This window comes from Epinephelus fuscoguttatus, linkage group LG18 (genome assembly GCF_011397635.1).
Source record: "Epinephelus fuscoguttatus linkage group LG18, E.fuscoguttatus.final_Chr_v1".
Lineage (NCBI taxonomy): Eukaryota > Metazoa > Chordata > Actinopteri > Perciformes > Serranidae > Epinephelus > Epinephelus fuscoguttatus.
In genome coordinates, this window is record NC_064769.1 from 36,845,142 (window position 1) to 36,861,729 (window position 16,588).

Below are 16,588 nucleotides of genomic sequence, written 5' to 3' on the forward strand. Positions count from 1 at the left end.
CATTTTCTGACACTTGTTTGGCACCAACGTTGAATTTAACTAATGAAAACTGCTGTCAGGATAAAGTTTGTCTTTAATTTAACCCTGTCATACCCTGACATGAGACAAATGCTCCTCTTAAGAATACACGTATTTATTGCCGATAAGTTTTAAGGTTTAAGTGGTCGATGTCAAGGCATTGGACGCTCTCTGTGCAGTGGAAGTATTTCAGGGGTCTGCCGAGGAGCGCAGGCTAATGGCAGCACCGTGTGCTTTGGTGTAATTTAGCCCACGTCTATCTTTAGTCTGTAGGAAATTGGAAATCATGCCTATTCCTGAGCTTCAGTTACAGCTGCTCATTATGTAGGAGCCTATGTCATTACAGTCAGGTTGTCATTACATGCTCTCCTACACAGCCCCAGTAGGTGTCAGCTACTCTGTGGGAAGCAGCGCCACCGTGTGTCTGAAAGGAGCATGGCAACGGATTTAAAAAGCACAAGGAGTGTTGAGTGTTTTTAAATGATTTATACAAGAAAAACATCCTGGTATAATCACATAATCACGTGTAAGTTGACATGTTGTTCTTTCAGAGGTGATTTCAGTTCAGACTGACTTGTAATACTCTTTGAATCAGGCCGAGGTGTGTCAGCTGTGCGACCTAGATGTTTATAACTCGAGATAAAACCTATAATAATCCTGTAATAAGTGACTTAACACCTTTGTTCAGTGCTGGAAGCAGGAGTGGAAAAAAGAGCTTTAGATTATTGGATACCCAGGGTTAACAAAACGCAGCTGTGTTTTTTATAATTTTTCCCCTTCATGACATGGAACGTCTTACTTTAATTTATTCATTTATTGTTATTATACCATGGGGGGTATTTGTCAGGGGGAAGCTTTAACAAGTTCAGAATAGGTATTACATTACAAACACAAATCTTTGTCTTTGTCCCTCTCCCAGTCTTAAACATGCAGCAGTGCCTCCTCATGTTGTTGTGTTTTGACTTAGTGAACTCCTTAAAGTGGAGGGCTCCAATTCTGCCTCCTGATAAAGTCCAGGTGACACTTCCCCTGTGTCCACCCTGCTGTAAATTACACCGCTGGCTGAAAGAAGTTAAAGTCCTGCATCCAAAACTCCTCTACAGTGTTATTAGCAAACTGTACTTACAGTATTAAAGTAGGCTAAGTATCTACTCTGCAAGCTCGGTTGCTCCTCCAGTGTTACACTGACTGTTATATATTATATTGATGGATAATAATTACTGATGCGTTAATGTTTAACAGCATTTTAATGTTGTATTCGGCCAATGTGGAGGTGATCTCTAGCTATTAATATACAGTACTAGTAAAGTAAATCAGTGACACAAACAGCTGTGTGGTGGAGTGAAAATATGATATATATCTCGAGCATGAAGACGAGTAGAAGGAGAAAATACTGCAATGCCTATAAGTGTACTTAAAGTAAATGCACTTTTTGTCAATTTATTGAACATGTTGAAACAATACAAACACAAAATAATTTCTGAGCAATAAAAACAAAAGCAAACAGGATCCTCGGCAACAAATGAGCAACTCAAATTATATTGTTCCTGTTCCAAAGGGGTGAGAAGAAGTTAAGAACATTTCCGGTCCTGCCCCCTCTAATTTTTTATAAATTAATTATAGAAAATAAAAGTTAAATTTGCAGCCTCACTACTTTGCTAATGTACTCAGTTATTATTTTTTTAAATCACCAAAATATACTAGAGAATAGGTGTATTTTTAATTTATTTCATTCACAATCGCTCGGCATATTTTTCCGAAATGAGTCTCAGCTGACACAAATAAAAATGCTCTCAACTTGTCAGTAATTAATCTTATCTGACCTTTGATCCGGCTGCTGATAGTGTTTACACAGGAGGGCACTTCACATATAATAAAATACATACATAAAACATTAAAAATCTTTATCAGGTTATTAATTTGATGCACAAATACTTCAAAACTCAACATTAGTATCATTTCAGGTGCAGTTTTCATGACTTTAATTTGAATTTGAAGTTCAATCTTCTTTTTTGTTTTTTAAACCAAAACTACTTTTATCTCTAATTTAAATCCACATTTTGCCTCTGAAGTTTATTAACATCTAAAATTAAGCAATAATACGTGTTGTGTGTGTGTGTATGTGTGTGTGTGTGTGTGTGTGTGTTCCCTGAAACTACATGATGTGTTAAGAGGGGAGAATGTAATACAGTTAAGGTTTATTGCAGTATTGTGGACTCGGTGTGTTCAGTGACCTGTTTGCTGGGAATATCTCTGTACAATAAAAGGGCAATAAAGTCCGTGTCCACGTTAGTCACCTGCTTTGATCGGTTATAAACACTCACGCTGCCTCCGCTGTCAGTCTGTCATCCAGGAGCCTCTTTGGTCCGTCTCTCCGTCCTTCAGCTCTGCATCCATCTGGTAAGATTTACCTCCTCACGGCTGCCTCACTGGGGAACAGATAACTTGTGTCTGCACTGTTTGGTGTTCTAAAGAGCTGTAATGTAAAGTTATCTCTGCTGGGGGAGATATGGAAGTTAAGCTCCTCATAGTCAGGCTCAAGAACAAACATCAGACAAACTCTTTTTATCCAACAGATAATTGATCCTGATTATGGCTGTGACCAACCAACCAGGCGGCTACCCACCCTCTGACTTCCAGACCGGCCTGTGCGACTTCTGCGATGACTGTGGAACCTGTGAGCTCTCCTTTCTTACAAATCTGATCTGAGATATGCACACAGTTAAGGCCACACTTGCATGCAAGATATAGATGCAGTATTTGTCTTCATGCAGGCTGCTACGGGCTGTGGTGCTTCCCGTGCCTCGGCTGCACCATCGCCAGTGACATGGACGAGTGCTGCCTGTGTGGTCTGACCGTGCTGATGCGCAGCGTCTACAGGACCAAATACAACATCAAAGTGAGTTTGCAGTGCAGTGAGTGTCGGACTCCTTCAGACAATGTGGTAACACAGAAACATGACTGTCAGGGAACACTGAGTGAGACAGTGTGACCTTTAGCTGTGGTTTAACACTTACACAGGGACAGACAGTTTGTGGAGGAAGTACTCAGATGCTTTACTTGTGTGAAAGTACCAACATGACAAAGTACAAACACGTTAAAGTCTTACATTCAAAATATTACCTAAGTATTCGGCATTATGTGCTCAAAGTGTCAGACGTATAACAGGGTATCAGACACTTACATTTAATGCTTTTAGAGACATTTTCAGGATTTTTTTTAACCTAATTTAAGACAGAGGTAGATTTTTTTTGTAGGAATATGTTTATTAAAATAAGTTAATCTACATTTAGCCCATTTAGTATAAATTAAAAAGACAGTATGAGGTCAGGTGGTGGGTTTAAAGATTTGGAACATCAGAGACGCAGAAGAGCTCGACTCATTTAGACAGAGAGAAATTAAACAACACATTACAATAAAATTTTAGTGGAAATTAAGACCTCACAAATTCAAATTTAAGATTTTTAAATGACTTCTGAGGCCTGATATTTCTAATATTTAATTCTAATTCTAGCCTAATATTTAAATTATATATATTTATATAAATAAAATGTATTATTATATTTATAAAACTGAATTTAAGTCATTTTCGGGACCTGCAGACACTGTATGTGGCCTCTTTGAGAGCAGCATTTTATGGTTGTAGCTGCTCAGGGTGGAGTATTTACGTACAATGAGGCTGTGGTGTCCAAACTTTTCTGAATACCTGGGGATCAGCTGCGTCTTGGATTATATGGATTATTTTTAAAAAAATGCATAAAAAAGTGGAGGCCCTTGCTTTTGACTTCTTCGCTGTGGCATGGCCACGTCTGCTACCTAGGATAGGGGTCAGCACCTGAGGCCCCGGGGCCACACACGGCTCTTTCGCCCCTCTCCACTGGCTCCCTGTGGCTTCCTGTGGCTCTGGCAAAAAATTATATAGAAATTAACAACAGCTATTTTTTGACATTTCAATTTTGCGTTTTTGACTGTTGTAGGCTTTGAGGGATTCTTACATTCGCAGCTGTAAAAGAGAGCAGCTTTTACACTGAATACTTTTTTTTTTTTACATTTAATAAACTAAACGTGCGTCACACAGCCTGTGGCCTTTTCCTTTAAATTTTGATGTACCTCAGTAGCGATGACTTGTCTTGGAGCTCCCTCCCTAAGCTAGCATTTGATTCTAGATCTTAAAAAATATCTTGAGGACGATAGAGAATTAAACAGTGCATGGACATATGTGTTTGCTCCTTCCGCCAACCCTTCAAAGCTTAAGAACCAAATAATCATAAACAGCCCACTGCAGACAGACACCTGGTGGTAAAACATATCAATAACTGCTCATTTAGACCTGTTAGTAACGTGAACAGGTGAATTCAGACTCACTGTTACCTCCATTATAAGGCTCACACGTTTTGCAGCTCCAGGCAGATTATTCGAGAGCTTACGTAGCCAAAAATGGCTCTTTTGATTGTTGACCAGTCAGCAGGACATGTTTGCATTGGTTTGCATGTTTACTGTCTGTTTATGAAAACGCAGTATTTGCATCTGTGTAGCTCCGACTTGCTGCATGTCCACAAACTGCGTGACAGTCTTGTGCCATCTATTGCACGTCTGTCCGTCCTGAGACAGCGATTGGTCCCCGTGCCAGACCTAGGACATAGCTGGTGTAATGTAATAAGTAAAAATACATCATTAGAGTACTTAAGTATTTTTTGAGAGTATCTGTACTTTGCTTGTTTTTATTTTTTTGTCAACTTTCACTTTTACCCCACTACATTTCCTAAGCATCTTCGTTACTTACTACAAAATAGGAAAGTAAGGGAATAAGAGACGGCCGGATGAATGAAGGAATAGGAGGGAATTAAAAACTGGATTTTGTTCTTTGAGTCCTTTAAGCTGTGATAAAAGTGTATCGTACGCTCCATTTTAAGGTGGTTCTGATTGCTTGCTGTTTTATTAACAGCACTTACTTTCAATACTTCATTACATTACGTAAGACTTTTAATTGATTAATATTCTAATAGGTGAGTTTAACTTCTACCAAAGTCATTTTCTGGTAAGATATCTGTACTTTTACTCAAGTATGGCTCTCAGGCACTTCCTCCACCACAGTGTCGGCCTCCTCCAAAGGGACATAAATGAATCTGAAGGGTCATGATGAGACGAATGAGAGAGGAAAGAAGATGAAAAGCAAAGTTCTGATATTTGTTTGGGGGGTTTTACTCTAATCTTTGCTTTTATGTGAAACACTGGATCATTTTTATTTGTTGTTGGTTGTTTGGTTGGTGATTCAGCCGTATTATTTAAATAAGGTCGAGTAACTCTTCTGGTGGAAATGTGACAGAGAGCCCAGCTGTTTTTCGCAAGTCATAAATACTTCATGTCCACTGCATGGTACAGCATGGCTCCACTCAAATTCAACTCTTTCTTGGTTTTCTGTTGGCTAAAGTTTTCCTTTTTTGGTACCTCCTTGGTTGAGGTTCAAAGCAAGCTGAATAGACAATAAAAGGTGGAGTTGAACAATACAGACCACTGATTTGTCAGAGAGAATCGTCACTTGCGTGACACAAACTTGACATTTTTAAACAGTCATGCTACGGTCAGTAGTGACTACAATTGTCTTATGCACGTGACCTTGCAGCACACAAAACTAACCATACACTGAGCCGTACAATTAATGAGTGGGCCAGTCTAAACATAGGCTGCATTTTTACAATTGGGGAATTTAAGGATCACTTTCAGCCTGCAACAGGGATGAATGAAAACTAAAATCTTAAAAAAAATACCGTTATTCTTTTCCACTTAATCTTGTGAAGTCACAGGGAGCCACTGGAGAGAGGCCAAAGAGGTTGTCCCTGAAGAGTTTTTATGGTGTGGCACGGTGCATTGTCCTGCTGGAGGGAGCGCCATTTCCATGACAGGGCTTACTTGGTCTGCTGCAGTGTTTGTGTGGGTGGTGCTTGTAAAGCGGCATCCAAATGGCTGCTGGGACCAAAGGTTGCCCAGCAGAACACTGCACTGTAACAATATGATCATTGTTATTCACTTCACCTGACAGTGGTTTTAATGTGGCTGATCTGTGTGTAGCGTGTGTATTTACAGCCCTGGGCACTGGTTCACCTTCCTCCTGGAAAACAAAATTCAAATTTCCACGGTTAGAGTCGTCTACCTGCATCACAACATAAGTCATCCTTGTGTTCCCAGGGGTCACTGTGCAATGACTACATGGCGTACATGTGCTGTCCGTGCTGCGCCATCTGCCAACTGAAGAGAGACATCGACCGCAGGAAGGAGCAAGGCGTTTTCTGAGCGGGTACGCGTCTTCATTCACAAATACCTCACCTACACCACGTCATGATTTGTCAAGTTATCTTTACAGAGCTGTTGAAATGATGGGAAGTCACGTCTGTTTTATGTCTCCTAGATGGCGCCTCGTCACCGGGCAGTCTGCTGGATTTCTGTGCTCATTGAAGCATCTGTAGATACAGCCCATCCTCTCTGATAAAGAAGATAAAAATAGCTTTGGCCGCTGTAAATGCTGTTGTAAATCGACTTCCCTTGTGATTCTTTTGAGGGAAATGGCATTTATCTCTTCCAGTCAGTCAAACATTAGTCAGCTGGGACACGCCCCGAGAATGAAGAGCAGCGTCATGATTTACTGCAGAGGTTATAAAATGAAGTTTATCTGTGTCCTCAGCAGTTTACAGGATGTAGAGATGATTGCTGCTTTTTCCATCGGTGGTTTAATCTTAATTAGAGGTACACTTTACAGCTATAAAATGGGATCTTCATATCAAATGGGTCCTGCTGAACTTCTGATCTGGATACTAAATGTTTGTCATATTTTAAGGTGTTCTTTTAATAAAAATGAATGAGTGGAGATCGTCCCTTTTTTTTTTTCCAGAGTTGTCTCTTGCTGGTTGAGTAAAACTACTGTTAGTTTTATTTCCTGTTTGGTGCTGTGAGACCATTTCCTTTATCAGCCATGCTACCGTCACAGCAATGTCTGTCCACTACTTTCGTCCAGATTATAATATTCGCACTGAGGTAATCATAACTGTCGTGAAACCAGATTTCAAATCCTGTTTGCAATTATTCTGCGAGTCTGCGAGCAGCTCTGGAGGTTTAATTCTGGCTCTGTAATCCTCTCATATTCCAGATAATCTGGGTTGAACATCAGGATTTCTACCCCAGTTGTCCAGAGAAGTGACTCAGGGATAAATCAGAACAAAACTCCTGTAGTCTGAACCCGGCTTACGAGAGAATCTCACTGAAAAAGCTTCCAGAAAACAAATTTATGAAGTGCATTTTATGACTTTGTTGTACTGAAGTAGAAAACAAACTTGAATGAATCAACCCATGATGCCGAACAATTTCTCTCCGCTTTAAATTTAATTCAAAATTTCATAAGTGTGGACCGAGAGGGTTTTACATGACGCCATAAATCAAGAACCAGCTGACAGATGTTGCTGTGTCATAATGTGAATAACAGGAGAATGTGTTGGAGCGAAAAGCTTCAACACACCAGTCTTTTTGAGCCTGTTACATGTCAACTATCTGAATAATCACATCCAAATTTTTAAGATGCCGAGCAAATAATATGGAGTCACACCTAAACGTTACATCGTTGATGCTCCTGTGAAAACAATGACACAGATCTGAAATACTGAGAAACACTGAGCTGTTTTCCTTGTGGCTGGAAGTACTGAAACAGTGTTCTTTAAAAATTCAAACATGTGATGGTGATACCGGGGGTTTCTCCACGAGCGCTTCCGTGACTGGTGCTGAAGTGGTGATGTTGTTTAGGACAGGCTGAGGAGGGGGCAGTTTGGAGGATGTTTACTGGGTCATCTGGGTTTCCATAGCCTGTGCGGCCCACTCCGGAGCAGCTGAACGGATTTTTTCTAAGAGGTTGTTGACTTGGAAACACAGAGACTGGATCTGTTTGTCCCAGGTGGGAAGGGCTTCACGGGCTGTCGGAGATAAAGGAGAGGAATAAGGGTGTCAAACACATTTCCATTTCATGACATGTGAACAACAAATGACTGCTCTATCAAAGCACTGCCTCTTTCCAAATGAAGGGAAGGTGCTTTATGAAGTTTCCTTCTTGTTTGAAGAGGCTGCCCTCTACTGGCCTCAGATAGATAGTTAGTTTATAGACTCAAATATCATATTTATAAATTACATGTGATATAACTTTAAATGATCAAATGAAAACATTAGGTCCAAAAACATTCTTCACACATCTCTGTGAACACATAAATAAAATTACTCATCAACATGGCCCTGTTCTAACACTCACGTAAATGTAGGAACATGCAGGACAAGACTCATGATCATGATGCATATTAGGGCTGACCCCTAATAGTCGACCAGAAAGGTCATTAGTCTGCAAGATTTCATCGGTCGCTCAGTCGCAGAAAAACAAAAACGTGAAACTCTATTAGGAGCCGCACTTTGTCAAAATAAATCCAAACCTATATGACTGGACCATGTGTGAGTTTAATTTGAAATGTACCAGGGCTGGTACCTGCGGTTACTCCACAGGCTAGTTAATAAAATGTCGGGCAGGAAATCCAAAGTGTGGGATCAGCTTCAGCGTCTTGTGCCATTTTACAGAGGCATAGATTAGGCTCTGTCGCTACCTCCGCTGCTAGCTTAACAGCAGAACAACAATGCTGAGTTCACAAAAACTAACTGGCTGTCTACTCACTCTCAAAGTGTACAATGCCGTCTATCTGGTCGATGAAGCCATTCATGCGTCCTTCAGTGATCATCTGGGAAGCGATTTTCTCAGCCTAAAGACAAACAAAGAAACAATAAAATTCAACCAACATTATGAAAAATACACTGCTACGCAAAAGATATTTGTGAAGTAAAAACATATTTTATACATGCAGAAAATTTATTATGATTCTTAGAAATTTCCTGACAGAACTGAAAAGAAAAATTAGTCAGGATACTATTACTTCATTTATCACTGATGCAGCAGGAGGACTAAAAGGATAAATAGCTTTGAGTTTTCTTTCTAAACAGTGGTTTTTGAAATGCATACATGCTTTGGAAATTAAGCAAGGTTTGTGTAAGTGGATAATTTCACTGTATCAATCAATCAATTTTATTTATAAAGTCCAATATCACAAATCACAGTTTGCCTCACAGGGCTTTACAGCATACGACATCCCTCTGACCCTCACAGCGGATAAGGAAAAACTCCCCCCAAAAAACCTTTAACGGTATGTTTTTTTGATTGCAAATTTTCTCCAATGAGTGTTTAAATGCATCATATTCAAACAGTTTCAAAAAGTTTTGATTACGTTAATGTGCAGAAACAAATGGGCCTTGAAGTAGTTTAACAATTCTGTGCTCCACACTAAAGCAGAGGGGGAAAAAAAGGCCAGACTGAGTACAGACTTTAAAACAATTTAAAGGACAACATCTGCAAAGAGATAAACAGCTGGTCGACCTCCAGTAATGTTCCTGGAAACTAAACATTTTTAAACTGTGAATTGTGTGAGCTAACTGTCTAAATATTTAGAGCCAATATTAATATTTAATTTACGATACAGTGAAGTTGTTTTATTGAGACTGTTTGCAGGAAAGGTCAAACTGAAAACGTGGAAAATATTTATCTAATGGATGTGTCACCTTTGCTGGGGGGATTTCCAACAGAGCTCCTAGTTCTTCAAAAGTGATGTTGTTGTAGAGTTTGCTAGCAGACAGGAGGTTGTGTTCGATCACAGCTCTGTCAAGGATGCTGGAGCCTGCGAGAGGTAAACACACAACTTAAATTACATTCAAGCTTTTGTTGTAAACCTCACGGACTGAGGGTCAGATTGAAACATATATGTTGATACTGACTGATGTCCATCATGAAAGAATGTCCATAAAAATATGCTTCAGAACCTGCCTGAGAATCATCATGTTTTTAAGTTCTCCTCAGTATCAAAGTAATCCAGAGATAGTTGTCCGTACATCCGCGGGTATATTGCAAACAGGAACTGCTAACAGCTAATTCGGCACACTTTTACAGGCTACTGACAAAATCAAAATCACAGAGCAGCACAGGTGATGTTAAAATCACTCCACACTCCTCTACAGACATAAATCCAGCCTAAACAGGGTTTAGATTTTCACTAAACTGTGCCTTCTAGGCTTTTTATTAGGTGTCACAGTCAACAATCAACAGTCAAAATCAGCTGATCTTTAGTAGAGCAAATGTTTCAGGCTAATCATGACCTCAAAAATTGTATGAAGGGTGCAGAGACAGTCGCTAACCACCCGTCATGTCTGTTAACGTAGTCCTCAGAAACACTAAATCTGCTAGATTTCTTTATTAGATTTATTTCAACCTTGTTGATTCCCATGACAATCTAAGTGGGTTTAGCACAAGCATGCCCAGTGATGCTTCGTCCCAGACGGCACCTTAAGGGTGGCTACATGCTAACACAGGAGAACGGTGGGATCCTGATGAAAAACAAGTGCTCCACTTGGCCTCAATCACTGCACTTTGAGTAGGCTGGTTGGAGAAGACTGTCAAGCATCATCCACTGGCCCCAAATATATTTTTATCTGCCACTGATCAAGAATGTTGTGCAACTGTTTGTCTTGTTTTACACAAGTCCTTTGGGTCACATGTTAAGGTTTTGAAATGTGTGTCTGCTCCCAACAAAACTCACCAGCTAAACAATCTGTCACTGGTCGGCGTAAATGATTTAAATCACCAAAATAACTGTCTTAACACTTCATACTACATCATCAGCACTTGAAGCAAAACTTGACACAAGCAATCGACTTCTAAAAGACTAATCTGTGGATCATTATAGCTGCAATAAAACCAGGACACAGCGCGCAGCATGGCACGCGAGGCTCACATGGCCGACCCAGCAAATACATCAGCTATCACCAGCTAAGGAAGTGACGGTGGGAACAGGAACCTTTTGCCCCATCACCAACCAAACAACTTAACAGCTCACAGGGTGTTGGTGGCTTAGTGGATAGAGCAGGCGCCCCATGTACAAGGCTGTTGCCGCAGCAGCCCAGGTTCAACTCCAGCCTGTGGCCCTTTGCTGCATGTCACTCCCTCTCTCTCTCCCCCTTTCACACCTCACTATCCTATCAATTAAAGGCAAAAATGCCCTAAAAAAATATCTTTAAAAAACTCCAAACAAACAAAAAAAACGTAGCAGCTCAGTATCTCCACTCACCATCCGCTGTGGTGGCTTTCTGGTGAGGCATCAGCATGGCAGCAAACTCCTGCAGCTGGTTTCCTCTGATGATACGGTCCAGGTACATCTTCTCCAGAATACCATAGGCTGCCAGCTGCTGACAGCGTTCATCCTTAAAGAGGGTGGCCAACATACGGGAGCGCTGCTGGCCTAATTAAAAGGAGAAAAAAGACAGTATATACGGTATGAGACATAAAGTTTATCGTGTAGATTTTCTTAAAAAATGTAAACCTGAACACATCAGTCTTGGCGGTACCTGCAGAGGCCAGTATGGTGCAATTCAGGGCGTGTTTCAGTGCCTCCAGACGTTCACTCTCGTGGACAATTGACTTATAAGACAGCTCATTGTATCTTTGTGCAGCTTCAATGAATTTCCTCCTGAAGTCTAGAACTCTGGCGTAGCACACCTGACAACGAAAACAGCACGAAGCACTGATTAACCAACTACAGTCCCTATAATGTTTCATTTATGCACTCTGTCATGTAGCAGTAACGCAGATGCAGCCTGTGGCGGTGAAATCACTGAGGGAGTGCGTACTTTATAGTGTATCTGCAGCTGTTCATTAGAGGACTCATTCTGAAGCAAAGAGGCTCTGTTGATGTAGGCCTCCGCCTGCACTGGATCATCATCCTCTAAGTAGAGACGGGCAATTTTCAGGTACGTATCCAACTTATAGTCGACATTATATTGCCTAAAGGAGGGAATAAAAAGGTAGTTAAAGACCTGGGAATATCACAAACATTAATAGTCAGGAAAATAATCTGCCAGTAGCTCACTTACTTCTGTCCTGTTTCCAAGGGAATACCAACTAAAACCTGGGCAGCATTTCTCCAGTCTCCCTCCTTTTCATAAATGGTTGCTAAGTGCTGTCTGATTGAGGCTACCTGAGGGCATATAAGATCATATAGTTATCAATTTCAATAAAAATACTGAAGTGTAACAGACTGAATGATCAGGGCTACGAGAGAGTGCGAGGGCATTTACCTGTTCCTCAAAGGAGATGACCCTCGGCTGAATCTTTTCCAAGGTGAAGTGATACACTGCTTTAGCTGTGGCGTCGGGCAGGTTGGGCAGATGTGTGCAGAAATCGGTGAGCAGCTGTCTCGAGATGACAAGACTGACGTTTTCATTGACCACTGTAAAAGACAGATATGGTAAATGGCATATGGTATCAGATATCCAGCTTGAATCAGAATGTACTAAGCATGATGGAAAATGCTGAGGAGGTCAAAGAAATCAGGCATAGCATACTTGCTTCAACAAAGGCCTTCAAGGATTCCAGCTGCTCTGCATCTGTAAACCCGATGGCCTTCTCCAAAATTTGTCGATATCTGGAAAAGATTTTACAGGTCAGCAACAGTGGAAAGTAACTAGGTACATTTACTAAACTACTGTACTTGAGGATATATTCAAGGTACTAGTACTTGAGTTTTTTCATTCTATGCAACTTTATACTTCCACTTAACTTCGTTTCAGAGGTACATATTTTACATTTGTGTCAGCCTGACAGCTTTTTCAGATTACAGTTTTTCATCCCCTGTACAGTCAAGACCATTTAATTCACAAGTGACTTCTTTACTTTTCATACTTTCTGTTAGGGATGAATGATACTATCTGCAGGTCAACGGTATTGGCAGATAACAGCTTTGAAATGAAATGTCAACATCAGCCTGAACTGAACATTTCTGCCAATATGTCAGGCCAATAAGATGAGGCTTGAATTATGTGACTTCACTTAGTTGAAATAGGTCAAATTTGAATGGGGTTTTCGATGCTGTCAGGACTGTCTTAAGGAGACCATCATCCAAACGTGTTAAAGTGGGATGAATCTTCCAGCTTTCTTTGAAAATGTTACATAAAAATAAGTATAGCATGTTTTACAGGCAACCTAAGTTAAAGTAGTTTTCTTGTTTTGCCCAATGTACATTTTAAAAATCATTGTATTACATGTCTGCATCTGCCACCGGGGCCATCACAATTAGAGTAGGCATAATAATATGTCAGTTCCACAACAGGAGGGACTTGATGTGTTCTGCAATTGGGTGGAAAAACATATGTGCATATACTGGTATCTGCAATCGGCCAAAATAAAATGAGTTTGGAAATATCAGCATATCGAATATCAGCAAAAATCCAAAATTGTACTTCCCTACTTCCAGTACATGTTGATGCTAATACTTATGTACTTTTCCTCAAGGAAGATTCTGAATGCAGGACGTTTACTTGTAAATGTGTATTTTTACACTCTGGAATTGGTGCCATAAGTAAAAATCTTGAGTATGTCTTTCACCATTGCAGGTTTGAAACTTAGGACATTTTAGTGAAGGACTGCAACTGATCAATGGACATCTGAATTATAATATATATATACACACAGACACACACACTCTGTCACGAAGACACACTTTTATCTTGACAATGTCCAAACTTCAAACTTCACTGAGCTGTTGGTAACAATTTTTAGCAAATTTGAGATTTATTGGGCAAAATATAGTGTAAAACAGCAGAAATGTTGAGTTAGATTTTTAAATTTCTTGTCTAACAACATTTTGAGCCTGCATCTTAATAAAGGTCATGGTTACTAGCCCAAACTTCAACTCATTTTAAAGCTATGTTGTGCCCAGTACAACCGGTTGCTAGTTGCTAGTAAACAGTAGCTATTAGATGCTAATATGCTAAAATATAAGAGTAACGTCAGCGTTAGCCTCGCCACTTTTATGTTGCATAAACGTGGTGTTGCCGTTTAAATGATAATCTGTACTATTAAGAGCCTTGGCATGCAGTTGCAAGCAATTAACGGTTACCTAGCTGAATGGATGGCTAATGTAGCTAGGCGGCTAACGTTAGCTTAGCCGGGTCTGTCACAGCTATCATTGCTAGCTAACAGTTGCCGTAGCGCTCACTTTCTAAATTTGGGAGAGCACTATGACGTCTATCTGCAGGTAATATGATTTTTAAAGCCAGCGTTACTCACTTGGCAGCGAGATCTTTGTGAGATCCAGTTGAGTTCATCAGCTGTGCAAGCTCCTGTCTCACGTCGGTCGCCATTGTCGCCTGTCGAAGTGTCAACAACACCGGCTTCCTCTTGCTGCCAAGAGCGGAGCGAGCTTCCGGTCTGAGTACCCAGCGCGCGGAGCTACATCGGTCCTCCAACCCAACAACCAGCAGAGAAGAAGAAAAGCTAAAGTCATTCAAAATCTGTCTTAAGTAAAAATACACAAGTCTTAGCATGATTACTTAAAGTGCCAAAATTAAAGTATTTGTTTATGCAGAATGGCCCATCTCTAAATAATGCAGGCCTATAAATATTACTATTAGTGTTTATTCTTTATTTGTTAGGGGCCATGCAGTTTAAGCCTTTGAAACCTGTAACAACCTAACTTTTCTTGTGTTGCTTTCAGACACCTTTTACAACAATTTAACCCTTTGAATCCTGAGCATTGGTGTGATTGCCTTCAAAAACACAAAATAAAAATAAGAAATAAATAAAGAAATAAAAAGTAATAATATAACAAAAAATAATAATTATATTAATAAAAAAAATTAAAAATAGTGAAAAAAGAAAATAGCTAGGGAAAAACTATATTTATTATTATTATTATATTTTAAAATTATGTTCAATAATTATTAAGCACTCTTTCTGGGTCATTTCCTTGTTTGTTTGTTTTTAACTTTATTTTTTTATTTTTTTTATTTTTTTTACTAATTTGCTTGTTTTTTAAATTTCTGTTTTTATTAATTTCTTGTAATTTTTGGGGGGGTCATTTCTTCTTTCGTTACTTATTGTGTTCTTCCAACATTTTTAAAACAATGGTACTGATATACTGCACAGAGAGTTTAGAGCTATTGCTATTTTTTAACTCTTGGCCCTAGTTGGGCTTTAACATGTAGACCTAAAATGTTATCAAAAGTATACAGTTTAAAACAGGGGTGTCAAACTAATTTTTATTTCTGGGGCCACATGCAGCCCAATTTGATCTCAAATGGGCCGGACCAGTGAAACCACTACATAATAACCTATAAATAACAACCCCATCATATGTTTCCCTTTTTTTAAGGACATGTTAAACATCAAACATCAGAAAACTGAGAAAAACCTTCTACAACATCTTTGTGCCTAAGGTGACTTCACCAAATGTCTTGTTTTGTTCAACCAAGATTTCCAACCCCAAATATATTAAATGTACTATGATTTAAGACCCAGAAAAGCAGCAAATCCTCACATATGAGAACCTGGAAATATCACATTTTTGGCATTTTTGCTTGAAAAACACCTGAGATGCAGAGGCGTAAATATAGACAGTGCAGGCAGGGCAGTTGCACTGGGGCCCATTGCCACCTCAAACACATGCTTGTGTTAATAGAAAAACTCATATGCAATTAAAACGGTGCCATGTGCTTTATATGCCTTTAAAAAGGCAAACTTATCTCCATCATGGTTTTTCTGGCTTTTTTTTGTACAATAGCCTGTTGCAGTCGATAAGAAAACATTCTAAAATATATATGCTTACTCTACATAAACTATAAGTAAGGTTGAAAAAAACTTTTTCATGAAATTAATTAATTCCTTATCTTCTTCAAATTTTTTGTCCTTTATGTATATGCAATGATGATTTCTGGGTGATATCTATGTTGATATCTCTATTTGATCATGTGATGATAAGACTATATGGTTGCTAGTTTAGGTGCATAACAAGTAACTACTGTGCCTTAGGGCCCATCATAATGTGCACTGGGACCATTGTAACTACCTTAGTTGATTATCAAAATAAAGTTGCCGATTCTTTTTCTGTTGACTGTATTGACTGATTGTTGCAGCTGTAATAAATAATGATGCATTAGTGTGTATTCCGCACTTTTAATGTTTCAGCTGTTTAACGTGGGGCTAATTTTACTTTATATACTACTTGGTATTTTAACCTATATAATAATACATCATAATTTATTAGTTGAGTTACATCTTGTATTTAATGATCCAACTCTGCAAAGTAACTAAAGCTGTTGAATAAAAGTAGTGGTGTAAAAAGTAGAATACTTGTCTCCAAAATATAGAAGGAAAAATGATAAAGCAGCATAAAATGGAAATACTCAAGTAAAGTACAAGTACCTTAAAATTGTATTTAAGCCCATACTTGAGTAAGTGTACTTACTTACATTCCATCAGTGATTCCTGCCATCTATTTAGCTGTTCTCATCCAAGATTGGATCACCAACAGGGCAAAGCTGACACTGCCCCATGGCTCCAGCCCTTCTTTGCAGAGGGTCCCCAAACTGTGTTTAAATATCTATATTATTTCTGTGCATATAAGAAAGGAGTTGAGAGAGACTTTACTGTCCTCCATATGTATATATACAGTAA

General features: G+C 39.3%; 2 protein-coding genes across 2 annotated transcripts; one reads left to right on the top strand and one right to left on the bottom strand.

Moving 5' to 3' along the window:
• Nucleotides 1-2,286: 2,286 nt before the first annotated feature.
• On the top strand, nucleotides 2,287-6,880 carry LOC125878703 (placenta-specific gene 8 protein-like). Its single transcript, XM_049560101.1, has 5 exons — nucleotides 2,287-2,418; nucleotides 2,595-2,695; nucleotides 2,793-2,917; nucleotides 6,205-6,313; nucleotides 6,425-6,880. The coding sequence occupies exons 2-4, from the start codon at nucleotides 2,611-2,613 to the stop codon at nucleotides 6,307-6,309; spliced, it is 315 nt and encodes a 104-aa protein (XP_049416058.1). The 5' UTR covers nucleotides 2,287-2,418; nucleotides 2,595-2,610; the 3' UTR covers nucleotides 6,310-6,313; nucleotides 6,425-6,880.
• A 493-nt stretch (nucleotides 6,881-7,373) lies between these two features.
• Nucleotides 7,374-14,358, bottom strand: cops4 (COP9 constitutive photomorphogenic homolog subunit 4 (Arabidopsis)). Its single transcript, XM_049560081.1, has 10 exons — nucleotides 14,204-14,358; nucleotides 12,481-12,560; nucleotides 12,214-12,365; nucleotides 12,010-12,113; nucleotides 11,767-11,920; nucleotides 11,485-11,635; nucleotides 11,208-11,378; nucleotides 9,649-9,764; nucleotides 8,714-8,798; nucleotides 7,374-7,973 (listed from the first exon to the last, which is right to left on the bottom strand). The coding sequence occupies exons 1-10, from the start codon at nucleotides 14,275-14,277 to the stop codon at nucleotides 7,840-7,842; spliced, it is 1,221 nt and encodes a 406-aa protein (XP_049416038.1). The 5' UTR covers nucleotides 14,278-14,358; the 3' UTR covers nucleotides 7,374-7,839.
• Nucleotides 14,359-16,588: the final 2,230 nt, after the last annotated feature.